General features: G+C 38.4%; 1 protein-coding gene across 10 annotated transcripts in view; it reads right to left on the bottom strand.

Moving 5' to 3' along the window:
- The window catches only part of usp25 (ubiquitin specific peptidase 25), an 86,807-nt gene extending 62,329 nt beyond the window's left edge, over positions 1 to 24,478 (bottom strand). For 9 of the 10 annotated variants that reach the window (XM_079861787.1, XM_079861786.1, XM_079861789.1 and 6 more), the window contains exons 1-26: positions 24,228 to 24,478; positions 22,104 to 22,181; positions 21,829 to 21,973; positions 20,996 to 21,119; positions 20,700 to 20,862; positions 19,047 to 19,133; positions 17,400 to 17,537; positions 16,313 to 16,389; positions 15,945 to 16,018; positions 14,762 to 14,913; positions 14,038 to 14,165; positions 13,470 to 13,565; positions 13,051 to 13,215; positions 12,726 to 12,961; positions 12,561 to 12,631; positions 12,240 to 12,468; positions 10,601 to 10,828; positions 10,383 to 10,522; positions 8,880 to 9,047; positions 7,837 to 7,932; positions 6,384 to 6,562; positions 5,389 to 5,467; positions 4,724 to 4,803; positions 4,282 to 4,405; positions 3,222 to 3,417; positions 61 to 2,166 (exon numbers count right to left, since the gene is read on the bottom strand). In XM_079861787.1, the coding sequence (XP_079717913.1) occupies positions 1,988 to 2,166; positions 3,222 to 3,417; positions 4,282 to 4,405; positions 4,724 to 4,803; positions 5,389 to 5,467; positions 6,384 to 6,562; positions 7,837 to 7,932; positions 8,880 to 9,047; positions 10,383 to 10,522; positions 10,601 to 10,828; positions 12,240 to 12,468; positions 12,561 to 12,631; positions 12,726 to 12,961; positions 13,051 to 13,215; positions 13,470 to 13,565; positions 14,038 to 14,165; positions 14,762 to 14,913; positions 15,945 to 16,018; positions 16,313 to 16,389; positions 17,400 to 17,537; positions 19,047 to 19,133; positions 20,700 to 20,862; positions 20,996 to 21,119; positions 21,829 to 21,973; positions 22,104 to 22,181; positions 24,228 to 24,269 (3,474 nt within the window). In that variant the 5' untranslated portion in view covers positions 24,270 to 24,478 and the 3' untranslated portion in view covers positions 61 to 1,987. The remainder of the gene's footprint in view (positions 1 to 60; positions 2,167 to 3,221; positions 3,418 to 4,281; positions 4,406 to 4,723; positions 4,804 to 5,388; positions 5,468 to 6,383; positions 6,563 to 7,836; positions 7,933 to 8,879; positions 9,048 to 10,382; positions 10,523 to 10,600; positions 10,829 to 12,239; positions 12,469 to 12,560; positions 12,632 to 12,725; positions 12,962 to 13,050; positions 13,216 to 13,469; positions 13,566 to 14,037; positions 14,166 to 14,761; positions 14,914 to 15,944; positions 16,019 to 16,312; positions 16,390 to 17,399; positions 17,538 to 19,046; positions 19,134 to 20,699; positions 20,863 to 20,995; positions 21,120 to 21,828; positions 21,974 to 22,103; positions 22,182 to 24,227) is intronic. The other variant, XM_079861785.1, reaches the window with a different exon arrangement.
- Positions 24,479 to 24,609: the final 131 nt, after the last annotated feature.

Genomic DNA, 24,609 nt, shown 5'->3' with positions numbered 1-24,609 from the left:
ATTTCAATTTTACTAATACAAAATGAATGCAACTTGATCTTAACACATATTTGGTCTTACCTTCATGCAGTAATCAGGCTTTTAAGGCTGGATTTGGGTGATAGAGTATGCTGTCAATCCACATATTAGAAGAAATCGTATTTAGAGCCTTTGGTCAGTTCGTTCCTTTCTGTTTAGCAAGCAGGTCTTTGGCTAGTCTCGTGATAAAGGACGGCTCTGCTGGATCTCTCCATCAGTGACCTTATTTCTAAAGTGGGTCACTGAGTGCACAGTTCTGGCAGAAAGGGGGGAGCAATCGAACTCGAATTCGGACCAGGCAATCGAACCAAGTGTGAAAACACCCTAATACATTAAAACATTTCCTAGAAACCCTTTTCTTGCTTTCAGATTGTAATGGCTTCTCAGAATTTTACCCATTTTGTGCAAATGTATTGTACCATGTCATCCAGAATAAGATGAATAATAGCTATGAAAAGACAAAAATGGCATAAAACAGGCATTTACAGCACAAATAGAATGGGTATTTACAAACTTCCAGGCGTGGTCGTGTCATACGCCCCTCCCCAAATTGCTCACTTGTGGATCAGTACATTAAATCAGAGAGAATCATGCATTTACAGTGAGTTTTGGTTTGTTTATTTGTGTCAGCTTTGTTTAAGCCTTTAAAGTCATATGCACTGAACAAGCTGCTCTGATCAAAAAAAAAAAGAAAAGAAAAAGAAAATCACACTCTTTGACACAAACATAAAGGTGTAAGTATGTACAATGGTAAGGCTGAGTGCATCCATCCAGGAGTTTTCCACCTGTCTGAATGCTAAACTTTTAATTCTAGTTGATGCTTGGCATCAAAACCCCTTTAAAGCTATCTTGAAAAAAATGCAACAAAGCATGTTCAATCTGCACATTATAATATGGACTGTAGTATAGTATAGTACTGTGTACTTCAGTATAGGACTGTGTTCTCATCAGTTTTCTTTGGGAGAGCAATAGTGTTTGTGCCTTTTTACTCAATACCTGGCTTTTTCTGTATCTAAGAAACTCAGGAAGAGTCTAAAAAGGATTCAGGTGCAGACAAATCTATCCGAGTCCATGCGGAAAACATACTCTGTTCTCTTTGAGATACCCAAAGTAGCACAGCACAGTTTCATTCAATGCGAAGTTCAATAAAGATTAGGAACATTTAAAAAAATATGTATTTGGCTTAAAAGAGCCATAAATAAAACTTTATTCTCTCAATGTATTAACAAGCCACAGTATGTCCCATGGCTTCCAACCACAGCACTTAAAACTTGAGTTAAAGTCCCAGTTGTCAGGTGCACAGACCCATCTGAGAACCTCCAGCTTTTTGTCTTACTGTCCTTAGAAAATCAAAACAAAACAAAACAATGCAGTAACACTGTAACAAACTGAGGGCGGTGTGGCAGGTTGTTCTTATGTTAAATGAGGGGAAGGGGGAATAAAACTAAATAAAACTAAATATTGAAATGAATCCTCAACCTCGTTTCACAAAGCTAAAGCTGCATGCGCCAACGTCTAAAGCACCACTATGACACCACTCTTCACTTTGAAAAAATAGTTCACTCAAAAATAAATAAGAAATCTTCACCTGCATGTCACTCAGAACTCGTATGACTTTCTTCTTTTCAATATAATTAACATAAATGGTGACCACGGTGGTGTCTCTGGTCCCCATCCACTTGCAGCAGCTTGAATGCTCTGCTCTCCTTTTCATACGGGTTTTGAACCACGTAAAGCGAGTAAATGATGCCCAAACTTATTTTTAGGTGAACTATACTGTCTCTGCTTAGTTTCACACCGTTCTTACTGTTGCATTAGCTTTAAAATATAACAGAATCCTCAAAAATAATATTAATAATACCAATAAGGATAAAGTTAAAATCTCTAGCAGCAAAAGAGAAAGGAAAATTGGGTAGGTTTGGGAAAGCCCTGCTTTAAGGAAGGCATGTGTTAGTGAAGTCTGCGCAGCTCATCTGCCGTCTGCAGGGGTCCGACTCAGGGTGAGCGACGTCATGACCCGGCCGTAACGCTCGCACAGCTCCAGCGTGGAGTATGCTGGGAGTTTGGGCGGCTCGTGAAAGCTTTTGATCTCGGTCGAGCAGTCGAGCAGCTTGGGCAGGAAGTCGGTGAGCTTCTCCTGCAGATTAGCTGGTGATGAAAAGGACACAAGTTTGAGTGTGTGTGGCACATAAAAAGCTCATAAAGTATCTGTAAGGTGGACTTACCAGGGGTATGGGGAAAAAAATCCATTCATATTATGAAGTCACTTTTCCACCTTATACCGATTTAAGTCAATTCTCAATTTTTAAAAATGGATTATGTTAATGTTAGTTAGTTAAAAAGCAAAAGTCCTCTGCAGTGCAGCATCCAGACAGTTTATAGAGCGCACGTCTCATGACTTTGCAAAAAGCAAACAAAAACACACCTTGAGTGAATGTGTTCACTGTGTGATGGAACCTGTTTTGAATGCAGTTAGAATGACACCGAAAATAATTCCAAACAAAGCCAGAGCAGAACCGTTGCACGTCTCTGATCCACACACTGGGTTTTGTTCCTGAAAGGATCCGTGTTTTTGGACGATTTATTTGAGTGAATGATTCAATGACCCATTTATAAAGAAAATCACTTGCGCCGTTTCTGAATGAATTGAATGTTTCAATGACTCGTTAAGACAGGAAATTGCAAACACCTACTGATGGTTTTAGAATCATATTTAAACTATTTCCTTTTTTTCTATATTCAAAATGTTATTTTTTAAAACAAATATTATAGTATTATTTATGCAATTGTAATTGCAGTGTAAATGAATTTATGCCACCTCTGAGATGCATTAAACAGTCTGTGTAAATACATTTTTTAATTCTCATATTTCAATATTCAAAATATGTGTTAAAATGTGTTCATATGTTAAAATGTTCAATATTACAGCTTCTATGCCAAAGATTAGTTTCATTTGATTTGTCAGCAGCACTATAAAGTATTATTACTCTAATTTAATTTATTGATTAAATGTAAGGTTAGAAAAAAACTGAGACTCTGATTGAACGCTATTATGCAAAAATTAAAATACAATTTTTTTTGTACTAAATAGTTTTACTATATTAAATCGAAATATGAATAAAAATCGAGAAACGATTCGATCGTGACCCCAAGGATCTAGTCGAAATCGTGAGATTCCAAACGATCCCACCCTGAAGACTTACGCTCCATTTCCTGGCCCAAGTATGAGCACCACCGGTTCCTCATGTCTTCCACGGCCACCATGTCTTTCTCCTCCATCTCATCCACCAGCAGTAGTGGAATACAGGCCACAACCAGCTCGTTCATGATGCTCAGACCCGTGTTCACCTCGGTCTCCTCGCCTGTCTCGAACAGGGCGGCTGCGTGCTCATTCAACTTCTGCGAGACACACAAAAAAAAAAGACAAGAAAATAAAATCAATACACAGTCCGCAAACCTTTGTCACTTCGACAAAAACATCCTGACGAACATCCTGTTGAAAAAAGCTGATGTTCTTTGCCACTGCAATTAAACGCTCTTAAACTTCAGAAGGGGTGGCTACCCCTTTCACCATTCTTCTGGAATTAGCAACTAGCTAGAATACGAAGAAGAAAAAAAATTAAAACTAAATCGCAGTACATTAGCTATGTCAATGTTAGCAATATTTCCAATTAAAGCGAGCAAATGCAAACAGCACAGCTTGAGATGAAGTCAAGGCCTATGCAGCACTCGCAAAAGGTAAAACAAGGACAGCGACGTGCTTCCCGCTAATGTGTTTACACACTGAGCGCAGTATGCTTCCTATTCCAGGACTGATGATTATATTACGAGCACAATGGTCCTGCAGGAGGTCACCGGGTACAGCCGTACTAGACGGGGAGAATGGAAGTCAAAGCAAACTTTTATTACAGCTGATTTACAACAGCAACAACTAGAAGACTCAACTTTCAGATTTTAAACCTTAAGTGAACCTTAAGTATGAAAAACTTTACCCTAATCGAAAGTTTGACAGGAAATGAAAACAGCATTTTGGACTTAAAATGTTTGCAAAACCACACATATGCAAAACCATTCCCCTCAATGCACTCTAAACTGAAAAGCTAACCAGACTTGTTCCAGTCACTGGCGTTAGAAACAATGTTTACAGGAAAGCGTGTGCATCACTGCGTTTTAGACTGATCTGAAAGTCGTTTTGGAGCTGTTAGGGGCACAATTTGATCTGGTCATAGATGCGGGTTAAGAGGTGGTGGTTAATTCACTCACTAGCAGGCACTCTCTGCGGTAATGGGCAATCAGTTCTTCATCATGGCCTCTGTATGGGCCCTTCACCAGGAGCTCTTTGTTGTACTGATAGGCGTAGACCAGGTACATCAACGCTTCCAAGTAACTGCAGTAAAGAGTGAAAAGAAAATCTTAATACCTCACAGTACTCATTTGTAATTGAAATATATATATATATATATATATATATAAGATGACATATTTGCAATAAATAAATAATTAAACAGTTACATGCTAAATGTTTCTTGAAGCAATTACTGTTTTTGTGGCAAGCTAAAGTTAATAAAACAGAATATGCTGCCATCTAGTGGAGATATTATAAAAAAAGGGCTCTGGAAAGGGCCCTTTTCTGCTTCGTTTCAATTGTTTTCATAGACAATGTACATTAAGAGAAAAATAAAAAAATTAATGACTAAAGCATCACCTTTTCTTCAGGAATAATTCTAGGCCGATCAACAGGAACACTGTCGTCTCACGGAAATTCCTGTAATCCTGATGCCACATCTGTGTCCACAAAATGGGCATAAATAACATTATTTTAAAAAGAAAAAGTACAGTTGAAAAGTAGCAAAACATGCAAACTTTTTACTTCTCCTCAATATCCCATTATTTGTCCAAATCTGTCAAGTCATTTTAGAAAATCTATTCTCATATATATATATATTAATATTATGTATGTGTATGCATTTATGTATGCATGTGTGTGTGTGTGTGTGTATGTAATTATGTATGCATGTATGTGTACGCATGTGTATGTATGTGTATATACACACACACACACATATATATATATATATATATATATATATATATATGACAAAATAATTAGCTATACCCCACAGAAAGCTGCACTGGAATTTTAAAGATGAATTCACTAAATTGCAATTTTTAAGAAATTCAACAGTCACACAAAAGACTTAAAAGAGTCATTAGTCCAACAAGTTTTGCGACAAAACATTTGTACATAAATTGAACTGAGGTTGTAAACAAGATGCAGAATTGTCAATTAATTTAAGCCAGAAACTGACTTAGCATTCACAATTAAATTCCGAACAGAGCCCAACCCTGATTAAGAAACATTTCGCTCACCTCGTATTCCTCCATGTTCACCTCGTCAGGCTTAATGAGTTCCAGTTTAGCACGTGCCACCTTCATGATGCTCTTACACCTGCAGGGAAGAACAGGGCCGCCGCGTTAGAGCTCAGGCGTGACTCATGAGATGCTCTCAGGAACGAGCTGCGTCCTCTGCCCATGAATCATACTTTATTACCCAAAACAAAATGGAAAGATAGCGTCGCATCTGGGGCCAGGCTCACATCAATCTAATTACCTCGCTCAAAATAGAGGAGAAAGAAATCAATTTGCTTATGAATATGGATCACGTTCCTCATCGGAGCGTGCAGTCTGCTCTGGAGACACACGAGACTGTGTAACGAGACAAAAGCCTTTGGGTGGCGCAGACAGGAAGCTGTTTGACAACACAATGATCAGAAACGGCAGCGACTGCTGTGACAAGCTGATAATCACTCTCTGTGTCAGTCTGGGAGGCTTGAAATGGAACTGGCCTTTGGAATAGGGTTCCCGTCTTCTAAACTCAATCAGTTATCAGTGAGGCGGTTCTGTCAAGCAACTGCATTGTGTGTGGCTAACGCTCGCCTTTGTGATGTGATGCTCAACTAACTGTAGAATACAATCGCCGTACAAAAGTGAAATCAAAGGGCATTTCAGAGCCAAGCCTGTTAGAAACAGTGACAGCAAAAGCATTTAGGAAAAAAAAGTATGAATTTTTGCTGCACTTTTTTTATTCGGTTCAATGTCTTTGTCTATTTTCCACGTCTTTTGTAAAGTTGTAAATGATTTCTGTATTTTTAAACACATTTTATAAAGATATTTTAGAGCTGAGTATAACTATGTGGAATCAAGCAAGGACTTAAAAAATCTTAAAAAATAAAATAAACTTCTCTTGAGTTACCTAGCTATTGTGTTAAATTAAGCAATCAAACCAAGTCATTTTATTTTGCACTTGCTTGAATTTGAAAGATATTCTTTGCAGTTTGTAGAGAGATGGTTCATTTAACTTGTACCTCTCATCAAAGCCAAGGTTTCTGTCCGCGAACTGCATCAGCAGAGTTCTCTCCAGGATCTTCTTGGGCGCCTGGTTGTGTAGGAAGTAAACAATGACGTGTTGTAGCCGGTAGTCCCTCTCAGGGGGTGTGTCCTCCTGAGCGAACCTCAGTAAACGAGTGTACTCTACTTTCATTGCCTGTTACAGAGAGAAAGAAGCCGAGAGAGAAAGCAGGAAAGAAATAAAAAGGGAGTTAGAGATAGATGTGCATGTTTATTTAGAAGTGTCAAAACAAAAATGAAAATGAGCAAGAAAATAACTCAATCTTTCCATCTAGACAAGAAGATAAAAAAATAGTGACTGTGGTAATAGCAGCCTGCGTGCAGAGTGAAAATACACAGATGGACATCAGCGAAGACACAAAACAACAGAGGCCTATAGAGATCTGACAGTAAAACAACTCTTCCCAACACACAGCAGCAATTGCACTCAATTCAAATTTCTACAGTAAACTGACAGCAAAAAAGTACAGCAGTACCTCAGGATCATCATTTAGAAATTTCAGTAGCTTACCCGAATGGCACAATATGACATGAAGCATAATGCAATGACATGAGATTTAGCTTTTAACTAATGTAAGTGTAATGGAAGTTGCTACATTTATTATAAAATAATTAATAAATCTTATAACAAATATATGAATTATTAAAGGGGCTATATGTAAAAATGTTCATATAGCAATCACTTTTTTTATTGCAAATGTGTGAACAGCTTGTAATAAAACGTATAAAACGAGACCTTCCCCGACTTCCTAGGTTGTCTATGAAAACGTGAGGACTGATTTTCATATGAAAGACTTTAGATGTTTTTGCCGGGAGATTCAAAAGGATGTGACATTTACTGCAGTTCACTAAACAGCCACCGGGTGTCACTAATAACTCTACATATAGCCCCTTTAAATAATATAAATAAAAACATAAATATTTAGTAAATATATAAAATGATTTAGTATAAATAATTATTATTACATAAAATGTTTTAATATAATTATTGATTACAAATTAATTGCCGAACCCAACAAAAACAAATTCTTACAAATTACTATTTTGTTTTCTACTTATGCCTATCACCTAGATAAAATAAATTAATTACAAATAATTGACATGGAATTATACATTGACAGCACTAGTGTCATTTCATCAGTATCGATACCAAAGTACTGAAGGCTTGTGTTGATCCAATCTTGTGTGTCAGCATCACCGACAGCAAACCTACACACACTTCTCTATCTACAGTGGATGAGTGATATAAAGAATCTCATTTGCATATTAAAACAGGATGTAGAGGGTTTTTACAAAGCCTGCAGTGTAAAAAGGCAGCTCACAGAGATAATAATGAGATGCTCAGGGAGAGGGGGAGTGGTCAGAGCTAATGAGATGCACAAGGGGTGTGGCATGCAGCAGGTCGTGTACCTTGAAGAACGCTGCTTCAGGCCCACACTTGTCATAAACACTCCTGGATTTGCCAATGGCCATTATGATACCCTGCATGTTTGGGGTCATCATCGCCTGCCCAAGGAGGGAAGGTTATTACTACACCGGCCACGCCTCCAAAACTTTCATTGGGCAATCCGCATGCCAATCACAACACAGCTCAGCCACCAGCGAATGAACTCAAGTCAACCCATTGAAGTAAATGAATTAACTTAGTACAGAAAAGCTAATTCGATATCATGCCCACAGCATTTTTGGATGATTAAACATTCAAAACAGGATCTTCATGCAGGTTAATGTGTCTTTTGCTTCTTTAAATCAGTTATGAACGCCATAGTGAGCAGTGTAGATGTTGAAGGGTTAGTTCACCCAAAAATGAAAATTCTGTCAGTAATTACTCACCGTCATGTTGTTCAAACCCCGTAAGACTTTCGTTCATCTTCGGAACACAAATTAAGATATTTTTGGCTCACTCCTTCATAGGCTTCTAGGTAATTGATATCTGCCAGCCCAGAAAAGTTAGGTTGAGCCACTGTAGTCACTTGGACTATTTTAACGATGTCTTTACTAACTTTTCTGGGCTGGCAGATATCGATTACCTATAAGCCTATGAAGGAGTGAGCCAGCTCTCAGATTTCATCAAAAATATCTTAATTTGTGTTCCGAAGATGAACGAAAGTCTTAAGGGGTTGGAACAACATGAGGATGAGTAATTACTGACAGAATTTTCATTTTTGGGTGAACTAACTATTTAAATACAAATAAACAGCACAATTATCTGAAGCTTATGCTACATGCTTCACGAAAAAAAAAAAAAAAAAAAAAAATTCAGGCAAAATGGAAGGATATTCTATTCTGTAACATTTTAAAGGGGGCAACATTAGTTGTTTGGGAGTCCTGTGGGAGTAAATTGCAAATAATACTAATCTGAAATGGGTTTGGCAAGCCAGAGCAGGTTGTGAAAGGGATGCTGGGATTTTTTGGGCAGCACTCTCATGACCAAATGCCTCCAAGAACTCTACCTCATCATCATAACCTCCCTCTTTCGACTGAATGACGAAGGTTCCTACATTAGGAATGGCCACCTCCACCACCCGCTGAGGCGCGGGCGGAGAGGAGGCGGAGTCGTCCTGCTCAGGGTCAGGGGGAGGGCAGGGGTCAGAGGTCACCTCGCTGTCGGGATGAGATGACTGAGACAAAGAGAGACAGAGAGAGGAAAAAAGTAGCTCGCCGCAAAAGAATGTGGGCCAGAAGAACTGAGAAAGCATGTACTTGTGAGTAAACTAATCGAATCTTTCTTGCTACAAAGTGAGTTTAAATATATAAATGAGAACATGATTGATACAAACTGCCCTGGTCTGAATCAAGACTTGTCACTTTAAAGCTAAAGTGTGACGTTTCTACGCCACTACCATAGACTGTAAAAAAAAGATGGACAACACGTCCCCACTTCCTTTCACTGTAGAAAAATGAAGCCAAAATATCCCCAAAACAGCCCTTGCCAATTAGAAATACTCAAAATGACAGAAAACATCTTTGGGCAAAAATTTGAAGTGTAATTGGATATTTTAGTTTGGCTCACATCCCTTTCAAATACATGGAGAGGGTGGGGTTTATGACCTATACTGCAGCCAACCACCAGGGGGAGAATTAAATGATTTGGCTTCACTTTTCAGGACGTGTGCAGCACACTTAGCCACTAGTGTCACCAAACTGAATTGAGATAATGTTTGTGATTGGCTGAGCAAACAAACAGCTCTGCCCCAAACAGTTTTGCTTGTTCAGGGAAATCATTTAATCTTTTAGTAGTTTTATCCAAAGAAACTTAACACTGAGGAGAACAATAGAAGCAATAATCAAACTATGGCTGTGTGTCTCACTTCAAATGCCCTCCAGGTGTCGCATTTGTAAGCTGCATGTGTCATTTGGGCTGTCTCAATTCAGAAAAGTAACCATTACATTCCAAAGTAAGAAAGAAATTACAGTAATTTACACCTCATCAATTTTATTAATGCTTAATTTATCTGAAATGAGACATGCGCTGACATATGTGGCTTAACACGCAAACTTCGGAGGGCACAGCCTTCGAAACGAGACATCTTATGAATCACTTAGCTGTATTTGCATATTAAACTTAAATATGAAAGTACTTGAGCATAGAAAATAATTTCACATTCAGATGGAAAGAATCACATTCATTCAGCAAAGCGTGAATGCAACACAACATGGATCAAGAGCTTTTCTTTGGATATTTGAGCGATCAGAGCCAAATACCCAAAGTCCAACATGTTCATAAGACAGGTGAAAAAAGCACAAATGGCATGAGATGAAAACTAACACATACTTGGCCTTCTTGAAAACTAAACCCACACAATTTAGACCTACTGCCATGACTTCACATTTGTAGACATGAATGTTTGCCCTACATCCAACTAGAAAAGAGCATTTTCTAAACACAACCTTTGGTCTCCAGAACGTTCTGAAGGAGCCAGATCTGGTTCATCGTGTGTTTGTGTGTGTCTTACTGTGTTGAGCAGGGCCTCTGGACTCTTCTCATCATGCTCAGCTGCGGCTTTGCTGATGGCTCTCTGCGTGTCCTCCTGCAGGTGTTTGGAGTCTCCGGTGGGCGACTGCTGCTCCATGTACTCTGGGTCATGCTGAGGGGCTGTTGAGGAAGCAGAGAATGAGTTTCCTTGAGTTAAAGACGGTTGTCTCAGACAGTATGTCCACAGACTCAGCTCACCGGTATTGTCTGGAGGGCAGGGTTCAGTGCTCATGGGCTGGGCGGCCACACTGGCGGCAGCGGCGGCCAGAGCCAGTTTCTCCTGCTGGAGTTTGCGGGCCTGTAGAGCGTCCCACTCCTCCATCTCCCTCTCAAAGAGCTTGTTATCCCCCTCAACATACTCCTTTAGATCAGGAGGGAGCTTGTCCAAGCCGCTGAGCATCTGCCCCGTCTCCTTATCAAACTCCTCTGAGATACACATAAGCAGACAGTCAGCATTTCAAACACATCCATCTATTTAAATGAGAACATATGTTACCTGCTGTTTTATTAATATCAAGTAAATTACAATTACAACAGACTATTTGAAACTGATCCCTACACATTAAAAAAAACAAAAACAACAACATTTATTTAAAAATCTTTTTTTTCTTTGAAAACACCCTAAACGGGATGTTTTGTCACATTTAGCAAACTTCTGGGGACAATTTTGTACCCAAAAAACAGCTAAATAAACACATTATGGAGGAGTTGGAGTGCCACTTAAAAATAATGATACATTTTTTAAATAGAAAATAAAAGAAATGTAACCAATAACGTAAATACTCCTCAAACTGGCAAATAAATAGACACCTTAAAGGTGTTCAATGTAGTTAAATGTGATAAAAAATAATAAATTAATAAATCACTTTCCAACCTGACAAATAAAAACTATTTCATGTTTAAAATTTTAGATGTAACGATGAAATAATACACTGATAAGACATTTTGTGGTTTAAATTAGACTTTAAAAAAAGAAAAGACAAAATGCAAGCCAATAAAATAATGGCATTGTACATTCACCAATGAATGTTTCAAACTTATTTATTGTATATTTCACTTTTGATCAGTGCTAAGATTTGATTCCTTTATTTTATTTTAATATTAATTAAATAATCAGGTTTAAATACATATTTATTTGGCATTTTCAAAAGTATAATTTTTTTATATTTTTTAATTAATAAATTGATAATTGATTCCTTAATTTTATCTCTAAATGTCAAATAAACGCTTTTAGATTTCACTATTTGCTTCATTAGCTGTGTTGACTCCCCTAGTAAAAAAGCAATATATTTAAAATACATTTATTTCATACTAAGTATAGTTCCAATATATTAAGATATATCATTAACTGACATATCGCTTGAGACTTATTGATATAAAAATTATAATTAAACTTTATTTGGAGTACTACTTGTACTCATTTCATAATATTAAGCATAAAATGTGTTTTAATGTCAATATTGATAAGGATTGTATGAATTTTGAATAATATATTAACCTTTAAATGCAAGATATTTACCTAAAGTATACTTGCAATAGTTCCACTTTAGCACAATCAAATATACTTAAGTATAACTTTAGTTGGACCTCAGCACTATTTCCACACAATTAAAGTGCATTAAGTACAAAATTAGCTGTTCCAATTTAGAAGACTAAGTATGCCAGTTTAATGTACCAAAAGTACAATTGCAGGGCATTTTTATTGAGTACATAAATATGCAAATATATTAGTAGTATACTTGGCATGAAATAAATGTATTTCAAACACATTTTTGTATATTTATTTTTCACTAGGGTCATTTGAGAATCAAAAATTAGCACATGCAGATGAGGTTACCTTCAATAAGGAAGGGTTTTTTATCATCAATATACATGAGGCAGTATGCGCTGGCATTGCGATATCCACCGAACGAGTCTCGCACCAGCTCCTCCCAGGACGACTTTGTCACTGAAATGTCATTGTATTTCATCCACTGTCGGTGATGTGGGTCGTAGATGTACGCCCAGTAGTGACCTGCGTTTGCCTGACCCTCGTGGACCAAAACGGCATGCAGCCGGTACGGCACCTAAAACACAGCATCAAGTACAAGATGAACTCATTCTGGGGTCATTTCTGAGATGGATGGAAAACTATCAGAGATCTCAAAAAGCTTCTTACCTGCATCATGGACTTGTCAGAATACATAAGCTCGATGGTTCTGTGGATTCTGGATATACTGGCCTGCAGATCTGTCACAGATCAGGCAGAAACATATACATTTATAAAGCCCAAAGCAACAGGAAATCAGTATGAGCACATGTTTGCATGCATGCTTGTTTGTACCTCTGGTGTCATTCTCCACCTCGCTCCTCCAGCGGTGCAGACAGCCCTCCAGCACCCGCAGCTCCTCATCTGTGATGTTTCGTGGGGCAGGGTGCATGGGTAGATCCGGCGGCACGCGAGACTGAGTGAATGGTTTATGGATCGAAACCCTTTGCTGCTGTTGTTGCTGCTGCTGAGCCTGCAGACCAGAGCTGGAGCCCTCGGGTGAGACAGATGCATCCGGTTGATCCCCTGTGCTGAAGTCCAAGAAGAAAACACTTGAATATCTCAGAACTATACTAAATAATATTTCCCTCTTGGAATAGTTTTGTTTTAGAAAACTTGCCTTGCTGGAGGTGGCAGCTGTGCGGTCATGCCACCAGGTGGTGCTGTTGTATCAATGTCTTCCACAGGTGACGTGCACACAGGCTTGCTGGAAGCAAACTCCATGGCATACTGGAGAACATCGGCCAGAGGAAACCTCTTGGGCCCTGAGCCATAGCTCAGATACCTGTCATAGAGAATGTTTTGAGGGAAAAAAACGGATCTCAAATAAGAAAAAAAGTGTTGGTTGTCTATAGACCGACAGCAGAAATATGAAAAAAGAAAGTCATTCTTCAGGCAAATTACAGCCAAACCACAGCATGTGACTTTAATCTTTCCATTAACAGCATCTTTCATTTTGAAATCTGAGATTTTCCTGCTATGCAAGTTAACAGCAGGTTAGCTCTAGATCTGAGCAGAGGTTAAACAGAGTTAACAAACCTCTCCAGTCGCTGCTGGAGGACGGTCAGGTGCTCTTTTAGTCTTCTGATCTCCTCTCGTTTTATCCGCGTGATGTCTCTGTTCCTGTCCATGTACCTGAAATCAATCGCATAGCTGAATTCACTGAAAACTGGAAGTAATTTTCGTTTTGCTTGTTTTATTCAATATACATACACTATATTATACAAGTAGTATACAATTGCTTCTTTATGTGATGTGGCATCAAGAAACAACTTTATCAAACCAATCAAATAAAAAAAAAAAACGCAAACATTACAATGATGTCATTGATATTGTTTCGACTTTGACTAGGGAACAGTACAGGTCAATGAGAAATGTTCCCCCATTTTACAAAAAACAAAAAATAAATAGGCTACTACTAAACGAAAAGATCTTAAAAAGAATATTATGAAACTAGATAAAAAGGTCGGTCAAAACAAACTTTGATGTTTGCTTGAGAAAGCCTGACCAGAAAGTCTGAAGTAGTTTTAAAAGCTGGAAGTTTGAAGGTTTTCAGTTTGAAGTACAGTAGTCAACATTTGAAATTGGGGAAGAAAATTGCACTAACCTGTCCATGTACAGCATGGAGGGAAACTCCAGCTTGTTGTGAATCTTTTCAGGTCGGCCTAAGGCTTGATTAAACTCAAACCTCGACAGTTCAAAGGTCAAAACTGGCGGGAGTTCTGTGAACCAGTGCTGGAAAAAGAAAAAACAGCAAAAATTTGCATATACAAAAACTAAAGTCAAACTTCTCGTTTGCCAATAATGGTCAAGTGAAAAAAATGGCTTTAAAGTCTTTAAATGAATTTTGATTGATTTGATATTAAGTTTTTTTTTTTCCTTCAAAAATCTGTCTGTGGTAGTCTTTTAATCCCAGAATGCTCAATGAGAGGCCCATCCATGTGACCCACCCCAGCTCCGCCCCCCATGCTGACAGCTGGAATGAGCACGATGCCCGATCACATTCTGAGAGAGACACAGTGTGCTGTGCTTTCATTAACATCCCAGCCTGTTGGTGCCCAGAATAATGTACACCAGAGAATCTCCTTCTTTATTTGCACTCAGCTGAAGTAATTAGCAGGAAGCAGCTGCAAAGGGATCTGCCCAGGGCGGTCTGCCCACTGATGACTGAAAAGCCATTATATAACATCTCGGTCAGAGGTCAAATGTTTTGTTTTTTCAAAGATTGTGATTGGATGGCCAACAGAAGGAACATGAGGACAGTTTTAGGTGTTTGAGGGTATTGTTGCGCACTGGGAAGAAAAAAATACAGAGACAACATCTCTACAAACCTCTTGTCCTGATTTGGCGGAGTTCTCAGCAGAATGCAAAGACTCGATCTCTCCTTCAATCATGGCTGCCTCTAAACACTCGTGTAGATCTTTGAAGCCATTCACCTGGAGAGGGTACTGCCCAAACATCTCAGTGTTCTCAAATTTCTTTCCTGTGAACACACACACGCTCACATCATTGACTTTAAATACTCTCTGTAATGTGCTCTGTATAATGATAATCTCTTATCTTATCCATGTAATCACTTTATTTAGTGGGAACCATATGGATGCATCGCAGTGAAAGTATGTAATGCAAAAACATGCATAACAAATTGAGAGAGCATAGCTACATTAATCATGTTCTTGCGCAGAATATGTTTATGCCCTACATTCACTCGCACATACAAATATTAATCAATTTGGGGTGTGTAAGATTTTATAATTTTTTTTGAAAGACTCTTATGCTTCCAAAGACTGCATTTATTTGATACAAAAAAATATTTAGAAATATTATTACAATTTAAAATAACTTTTCTATTTCTATATTTTCAGCCTCATTACTCCAGTCTTCAGTGTCACATGATCCTTCCGAAATCATTCTAATATGCTGATTTGGTGCTCAAGAAACATTTATTATTATTATCAGTGTTGAAAACAGTTAAATCTTACTTGTTCAGTTCAGTTCAACACTTAATCTTTTTGTGAAAATTGTGATACTTTTTTTTTTAAATTCTTTGCTGAATAGAAAGCTCAAATGAACAGCATTTATTTGAAATTAAATCTTTTGTAATAATATAAATGTCTTTAGTGTCACTTTTGATCAATTTAACACATCCTTGCAGACTACAAGTATTCATTTCTTTAAAAAAATATAACAAAATCTTACTGACCCCAAACTTTTGAATGGTAGTGTACTTTTTTAAATATGAAACCAGACATTTTGGTGTGGTTTTACTAGATTTACAATGACATTTTGATTAATTTGAAACTCAAATGAGCTAAACAATTTAAGGAGGTAAAAAGGTCACCTAATAAGCAGTCTGCATGTAACCAGCTATGATCAGTGCTGTCATGTTTAATAAGCCCAGCACCACTCACACATCGATGACCGTTACATCTTGGGTTCTCCACAGCACATTAACAACACAAGGTCACTTTTATTAACTAGGGGACAGGACTCATACAGCCGATGGATGCTCACCCTCCAGGACGCCCACAGCCAGGAAACGTCCATAAAAAAGCTCAACCATCGGGTTCTTCGGCTTCTCTCCCTCCCTGTGTAGAACAAGAGCAAACAGAGTCGCATGGGGCTGGAAATGTTCGGGACTAGAGGAGTCAGCGTCCTTTGGCTGTAGGAGTCACACGAGGACTGCATTCAGCAGGTATTTAACGGTGCTAATTGAAGTCATACAGGTTAATGTACCACATTAATCATCATTAATGCCTGTTCCAGCTGAATTTGTCATGTGGTCATACATCATTCTGAATGATATGAGAGAGAAACACAAGAGATACAGAGAAAAAGATACAGACTTGTGGTCATCAGATCTTCTGGTAAGATGTACTCACCTGTCCTCCTCTGCCTTTATCTGAAACGCGTCCTCCAGCCAGTCCAAGAGTTTATGGGTGAACTCGCTCACATCTTGCTGTACAAACAAACAAACCAAATCAAATCCTGAACAAATGTATTCTTGTTTTAACTGATCTCAATTGGTCCTAGAGCAACAATTTTGTACTTGTCTGTTCTCTTACTAAGTGCACATGTGCCAAAAATGCACCATATTAATCAAAAGGTCACGCTTATCTATGATGCTGAGAGGGTATAAAACAGATTGACCCTTGGCACAAATATTTAGAGCTCTATAAATAGCTCCCTATTTTTGTAGCATTTTGTTTTTTCCCTAAAGCCCACTTATGATATGTTAATCTAGTTTTCTTGTACAATAAATGTTGCAATTTCATGACCATTTGCTGAACCTTAGAATGAAACTGTTTTTGCTACTGTATCTCTAAGACTATAAATACTGTATGTAAATAAGTTCTGTTATGACTAGCTAACCTCTTTGCAAGTGATATAAGTAATGACACGCCAGTCAAATTGCATGCAATATATAAATGTGGGCCGGCATATGCTAATATGCTCATTGTTTTGAAGTACTGTGTTTATGTTTAAATGATTACATTTTATTGTACACTTCCATTCAAAAGTTTGGGATCGGTAAGATTTTTTTTTTTAAATAAATGAATTCTTTTTTTTTCAAAAGATTTCTATTTCAAATAAATGCTGTTCTTTTGAACTTTCTATTTATCAAAGAATCCTGAAAAAACGTATCACAGTTTCCGCAAAAATATTAAGCAGCACAACAGTTTTCAGCATATTAGAACGATTTCTGAAGGATCATGTGACACTGAGGACTGGAGTAATGATGTTGGAAAATTCAGCTTTTCCATCACAGGAATAAAATACATTTTAAACATATTCAAATAAATGCAGTCTTGGTGGGCTTTAGAGTCTTCTTAAAAACATTACAAAATCTTCCTCAGCCCAAACTTCATGTTCTGAATGTTAGAGTATGTCCACACAGAAGCGCTCTTGTTTATTTTAAAAGAGCATAGGAAAATCCAGTTTTTTATTATATGTCTTTCAGTGCCTTACCTGCTGAGACTCGCTGGACTTGAAGGCGTCCTTGAGGATCTCCACGGCTCGGGACGGGTCCACATACTTCCGCTTGGAACCCACCAACAAGGAGAAGAGGCGCCTCAGCTCCTGCATGAAGGGCAAGTTCCTGTGCTCCTGTGGGAATACAAATGGAGACCAAATTCTTAAATGCCACAGAGAAAAAAACACAAAGTGTTCCCGCAGCTCAAACAGCAGAGCATGGCACTAGCAATGCCAAGGTCATGGGTTTTGATTTCCAATGAATACACAACTGATAAAATGTCTGCCAAACGCATAAAACTGTAAAATGTTAACTTTAAGCAGGGCCTAAAATTAACACGCATTGGCAAGTATATAAAACAGTGTCTGACGCCAGTTGGCCAGTAACATTTTTATGAATTCTAACAATGCATGAATGTGAACAAACATGAACGACACTCGGGACAGTTGTTGGGCCAGTGCTGCATCGTCATAAAAGTTTAAGCCTTGCGAATTTAAATATTCAAGTGCAAGTCACGAAAGGGAGCTCAATTCGTTACTCGCGTGCTGTGTGGAAAGTTTTACGCGCGTAAATACTGAATAGAACTCTCTTTCACATCTTCTTGCGCTTGAGCCAAAAAATTCACACAAAAGAGAATCAAAAAAGACAATTCTAGTAAACATAGTCGGTTATGTGCTTTTGCTTGTAATTTGATTATCTGTTATTTTATTACTGTTTGTAAAACTGTTTACTTGTCTTTAATAATGTTTTAAATTGATATTAGTTAGGCTAGTAGTTTTAGCTGTGATAATGAAATTGGAATAGAGGATTGTGAATTTTCACTGGTCTCTAAAATTTTGGTGTCATTACTGTTTTGTAGCCGGTAAAAAATATTTATGGCTGGTACATTTCATTGGCAGATGTGGCAAAAAGTTAGTTTTAGGCCCTGGATATAAGGTATGATGGCTAATTGTTGAGTGAATTTGAATGATGAGAGTTGATTAGTTGGGTCTGTCTGCAATCAGTTAAGGAGATCTTTGCCTTACAAACATCTCAATGCCACACAGGGGTCAGAAACCTTCACCAGATCACATCATCTGGATTTTCTTCTACAGTATTAAATGATAATAGATTAAAGTCTAGAAACAGCTTCTCCACTGACCCAGCAGACGAAAAGTATGAGCAATAAGGAGAGAGAAAAGAATGAATCCAGGGCTCTGTGGTCTTCTATCAGTGGATGAGGTTAAGCTCAGATTAGCGGCCATGTCTGCTGACCCCGTTCGCAGGCTCAGGGTCCCCAGAGAAAGACACGAAGACAGAAATCACAAAGACAGCAGTTGGCCTGCTGAGCCGGACACTGTCCACTACTTCTTCCACTTAAAAACACAGTCTGGAGGAGCTGATGTGACAGTTTAACAGCTAGAACACAGGGACCTTGATAAAGCACTTCCTCTGCTTCACCTCCTCTGGTCACAGGCCAGTCAGATGGGTGAAAATCACTGCTCGTAACAGCACGATAATGTCACAGCATGCAACTGTGCTTTCAAACCAGATCAAGCAAGGTCACAGTTGCTGGAAGTGTGTCTCGGTGAGAAATGGAAGCTCTTATGGCATGCGGGTTGTTGTTAACCACGGTGGACATGGGTATCGGGCGGCAATCTCACCTTCTGATTGCGGGGCAAGTCCTGCATCCGTGCAGGGGGGGAATAATGCAACACCAGCCTCTGGAACTCCAGCAGGTTAAAAAGAGACTGGAAAATATAGATGGATAAAAAAGATAAATATCAGTGTTTGAAAACAGTGCGCACCAGCACTGAATGTCAAAACAACCTTGTGTTAGACAAAACGCAAACGGCATGTTTCTCACGCTTAGTTGAAGTGTCGCTACAGTATCATAGTGTGAATGAGTGATGTCTTGTTTTTGGTGACAGATTCACACATTTAGAGTCTCCTCGTCCAGATCTATAAACGCACAGAGCTCTGAGCGCCAGATCGGCTGCGGTTCTTACATGAGCGGGGGCTTCTTCGGGCGTCAGGTTACACACAGGAGGTAAACAGCATGTGACAGTACTCAGCGATCATTACTCAGCTCTCTACATGGTTCATGTTCTGACATCGCGAACAGACACAAACAATCAGGCCTCAGTAGAACCTGAAGTCACATTCAAAGTTGTTGTAAAAAAGCCGATATACGCACATAAATGAGTGCTATATTAATATGCTAATTTGCTTGGTAATATAAAAAGCCTACAGTGTAAGGTTAATAAACGATATTAAATGTAATAAATAAATTATATAACAAATAAAAAATAATAAATGTAAAACCAGGTATATTTTATAATATTGCAGTTCTCGCTGTTTTATAAAAGCAATAATATACATAAAGCCAGAAGTTACAATTGTCGTTTTTTGAGATGGTAACAGATATGCAAGTCTTGGACATTACCGTGAACAATGTAATCACACATTCAAATGTTTGAGGTAAGATAAGTTTAATGGTAAGATTTTTGAATGTCTCTTGTGCTCACTAAGGCTGCATTTATTTTATGAAAAATAGAGTAAAAAAAAAAATCAGTAATATTGCAAAATATTATTACAGTTTTCTATTTTAATATATTTTGTAATTTGTAATTATAAATGTAATGTATCCCTGTGATTACAAAGCTGAATGTTTAGTATCATTACTCATGATCCTTCGGAAATCATTCTAATATGCTGATTTGATGCTCAAGAATCATTTATTATTATTATTATTATCAATGGTGAAAACAGTTGTGCTGCTTAAATTAAATTAAATTGCTTAAAACCATAATTTTTTTTTCAGGATTCTTTGATTAATAGAAAAGTTTAAAAGAACAGCATTTATTTGAAATATAATTTTCTATAACATTACAAATGTCTTTACTGAAATGTTTGATCAATTTAATGCATCCTTGCTGAAAAAAGTATAATTTTTTTTTTTTTTTTAAATCTTAATGAGCCCAAACTAGTGTATGTTTATTTATTATATTTTTTCTTGGGATATTTCATCTACTCTAGCTCTCTAAACATAATCCAGCACTCTCTAGATGCACATATTGAATTTTGTCATCTTCAAAAATAATAAATATACTGATGCATTGATACAGCATTATCTCTTTGTTTAACTGCAATGCAAGGCCGACTCAGACCTGCAACATGTGAGACTAACAATCAAACTGTCTGGGGAATTATAAAATCAAATAAGACAATTAAAAATAGTCATTTGTTGTTTTTCAGTTCATTAAATAAGCAAATGTGTTTCTAATTGTAAAGCAATCACAGCGGCTGACACTGACCTGTATGACTGCACTGAACCAGCACGTGTTCCCCACGTTCTTCAGCCCTACGGGACAGTTATCCTGCCTCTTCCTGTCGTACGGGTTGGGTGAATCGCTCCATACTTCTGTGTGTGTGCGCTTCAGGCTGGCCTTGTTCTCAGCGATGCTGGCCTCCAGGACTCTGAAGCACAAAGACACCAAACATCACTTCTGTCTGATCGCACACGGTATAAAAGAGTTCTGATACCACTCTACTTGTTATGCGATTCATTTTATACTGAAATCTGCAGTTAAAAGTACAGTTAAAACCCCACCTGCTGATAGCCTGCTCTTCATCGGTGATGCCTGTCTCTCTGAAGGCCCTGTTCGACTCCTCCAGACTGAGAGCGATGGCCCGCTGCAGGTCATCTTTATCATCTCCAGTGAGATCAATTACATCTGAAACAAATCACAGGAACATCCGAAAGTGGGTTACTAGCGAACGATGGGTGTCGCTCGCATTGTGCTCGGAGTCAATTGTTTTATTTCATTAGTTAGACAGCTCTTATAACACACTGTCATAGTGATAGGAAAAAAGCATGTTGAGAGCTCAAATAAAAACATGAGGAAGCATGCCAAACTAACATTCCCCCTGTCAGCATTTTCTCAGTAGTAGGACTGGGGTTTGTGTCATAATCATTTAAAACAAGCTGGGAGGAGCAGCAGGCTGGATCTTTAAAGGTCTAGCTCTCTGAGATGATGTGCATGCACTTATAAAAGAGCTGCCAGAGCTCCCACTGTTATGAGTTACATGATGTCTCATTTCAGTCTCTCTTTCCTAAAGAGGAATTTCAGTAAGACGTGTGGCAAAAATATTAATTCTCTGGTTTGACACTGCAGAGCAAATTCACTCCTGCAGTTTAGAAGTTAGTGAATCAATCCTAAAGTCTCACTTTTCAAGTTCAGGTACCAAAATACAATCTAAAACAAAAAGTCTTTATATATATATATTTTAGAACTGCTTATAAATCGGTTCTGCAAGCTGTCGGGAACAAAGCATTTACAGCTGGTTCCTTTGCGTCATGGCATTTCATTGTACTTCATCACAGAGCAGCATAATCTTTCCCTGGATTCCGGCCAATCATTGTTCTTAGATTTAAATACGTACTTGTATCAGCCTGGCTGCCCACGCTGATGTATCTATCGTTGGTGATTTGGGCCGTCTGGTAATAGGTGGCTTCATCTTGCTGCGGGACCTTGGCATTCTTTTCGGTGAGGAAGGCAACCGCCTCGGCTAGGTCACCGTTACTGGCCTGGACACAAACATCTTTCATTACATGCACTAAGAAACAAACTAGTCTTTGAGAAAACAATATTAAAAGTCCATCTGTCAAATCAGCTGCAAGTATATCATATATAGAGTTACTGAAACTGAAAGCTCACCTGCAGTGCTTGCTGTAAGAGCTGAACATCTGTAGTTCCAGTAACTTCCCTCAGCTGGTTCAGTAATGTCTGCTGGTGCTGTGAGGAAAACGCAAGAAAAATCACTTTTAAGTAAATCAAAATGAATCTTTCCTGTGCTCGTGACTATACATCCCCTCTATGCAGCTTCATATCGACTCGTGCATTTCATTTTTGTGTGCTTATTTCCCCTATTGTTACACTGAGATTGGCTTTGCAGTCATAACATGAAAATATTAAAGTGTATGATGTTTATGTTATCAAAACATGATATTCATTCACCCAACACTAAATGTCATATTAAAAAAAAGCTAACTGTGGATGGTCATTTTTTTCTCTTTCTGTCTAAGTGGGCGGGTTTTGGCAGAATAAGTTGGCAAATGGATCAAACGTTAAAAGTATCGCTCTGCAAGACCAGGATCAAACGGGTTGCTGTCACCAGCATCACTGTGGAGCATCAGGACACACTGCAAACAGAACAACATCTCACAGTACTGGCCCTTTATCTCAGTCCTGGCTACGATCAGGAACAGCATGAGTCAAACACAGACTGTGCCAACCCGAAGAGGGAGGAACAGCAGCGCTCCTCCCAAAACCGAAACGCAGTATGACTGATTTGTTTCTACTCATCTGATCATTTTAGTATGGGCTCTATCGAATCATATACTATGTTCTTCTGCTTGCCTCATAATAAGTCTTGAGTTACTGACATCATTACATAATCGAACAGCCAGTGGCTAAGGGATGCTTCACTGACCTATTAATGCACTGCATGCCTTTCCGTTCAAGATATGACATGGAACGTGTTATGTGCGGAGCGGGCACGTCTCAACACTGAAGGTGGCACACCCCTCCCTGACTGTGGTATGGATGCACTGGGCCAAGTAACACACATTTCTCAACAGTAACATGATAAAGCAACACACGCTCTGTGCCAAATAAGGACTGCTGAACCTTACAACCCGTTCACTTTCAGTTTATGCGAAATACACAGTTTTATATTCCCCACCACCTGCTGCAACTCTGGTTTGAAAACTCATCTTGTGTAATTAAGATCTCTAAATCGCTTCTTCAGTTACTACATAACAATCTCATGAATAATCAGCCTATTTTTAACTAAACAGATCATTATACTACTATTAAAAGCCAAAACAACCCATCAACGTACACTTAAGATGTATCATATTAATCAACCAATAGAAAAAGACATTTGGTTGAAAGCAGATTCAATTTCAATCTACAAAAACACTATTACACAACACAAACTAACAAGAAAAGCCTAATATTTACAAAGAGATAAAATAATGTCACAAAAAACAGAAGATCTTGACAGATTAAATAAATGAACAAAGCTAAAATGACTAAATCAAACAAAAGATTAAAATTAAAGAAAGCCCTAATGTTTACAGATGCAATAATCCCACAAAACAAAACTAATGTTTATGAACAGACAAAAGTATTTTTACAAACAGATGAAATTGAATCCCACATAAACACAAACCAACAAGAACAAGTTTCGTGTTTAAAAACGGATTAAATAAATGAGCAAAAAACGCAAATATGTGGCACAAATGAACATGAAATGCCTAATGTTTACAACCATATTTTACAGCAGATGTGTGGGTGTCAGAACATAAACACACGAGCTACATTAAACACAAACTCGACAAGAGGTATAATTACCCTTCTGAACACTCAGACAGAGACTTTGCGGGGTATTTAGTCAAATTTAAGAGTTTCACTGAGATTTCAGGGCGTTTTGAGGGGTAAGTTTAGCAGCTTTAGCTGTTAGCACAAACGATAATATTTCGCAGATTTTGTTAGTTATACGGGGTTGAGTTGTTTTATTTGCAGTTGTTTATTGTTTTAAACTGTTTCATTTATGTACAACTCTTAAGTGTGTAAGCATAAAAGGTCCAATAAATAAAAACAAACACAGAAACGTGAGGCGCGGCTAATGTGATGCTATAACTAGGCCGCAGCAATCAAACTGAGCCACTGGCACTTTCAACGCTACCATAACCCTCCTTATGACACCGAACGAACCGAGCCGAACCGAACAGGGCCGAGCCGGGTCTGTGTGTTCGGGCGGTGCGCGCGGGTTACCTTCTGAGAGTGCTGCTGCAGGACATTCTGCTCCACGGTCATGGCCGGTTCCGATCCAGACGAAATGGACTCAGGTTCGAGGGTAAAAACGCAGCATACAGGAGTTAGAGGAGTAGATTATGGGAGAGTTTAAAAAAGAAAAACCCCGTACTCATCCTCGCTGCAACGGCGCCATGACGAACAAGAACAGACACATCTGACATCTCTGACATCCATTAGCTGGGTCTGGAATCTCTGGATCACACGCGTGCGTGCGCGCCCGCCCATACGTCATAGTGATTGAGTAAACACCTATTTTTTACAGTCTATGGTAAACACGCACACATTGAAACATGTAAAACACTACACATAATAAACAACGTAATAAAAATAAGTAATTAAT

This window comes from Squalius cephalus (genome assembly GCF_949319135.1).
Source record: "Squalius cephalus genome assembly, chromosome: 24".
Lineage (NCBI taxonomy): Eukaryota > Metazoa > Chordata > Actinopteri > Cypriniformes > Leuciscidae > Squalius > Squalius cephalus.
Note: the sequence above shows the minus strand (reverse complement) of the source record. Positions and strands in the feature narration are given on the sequence as shown.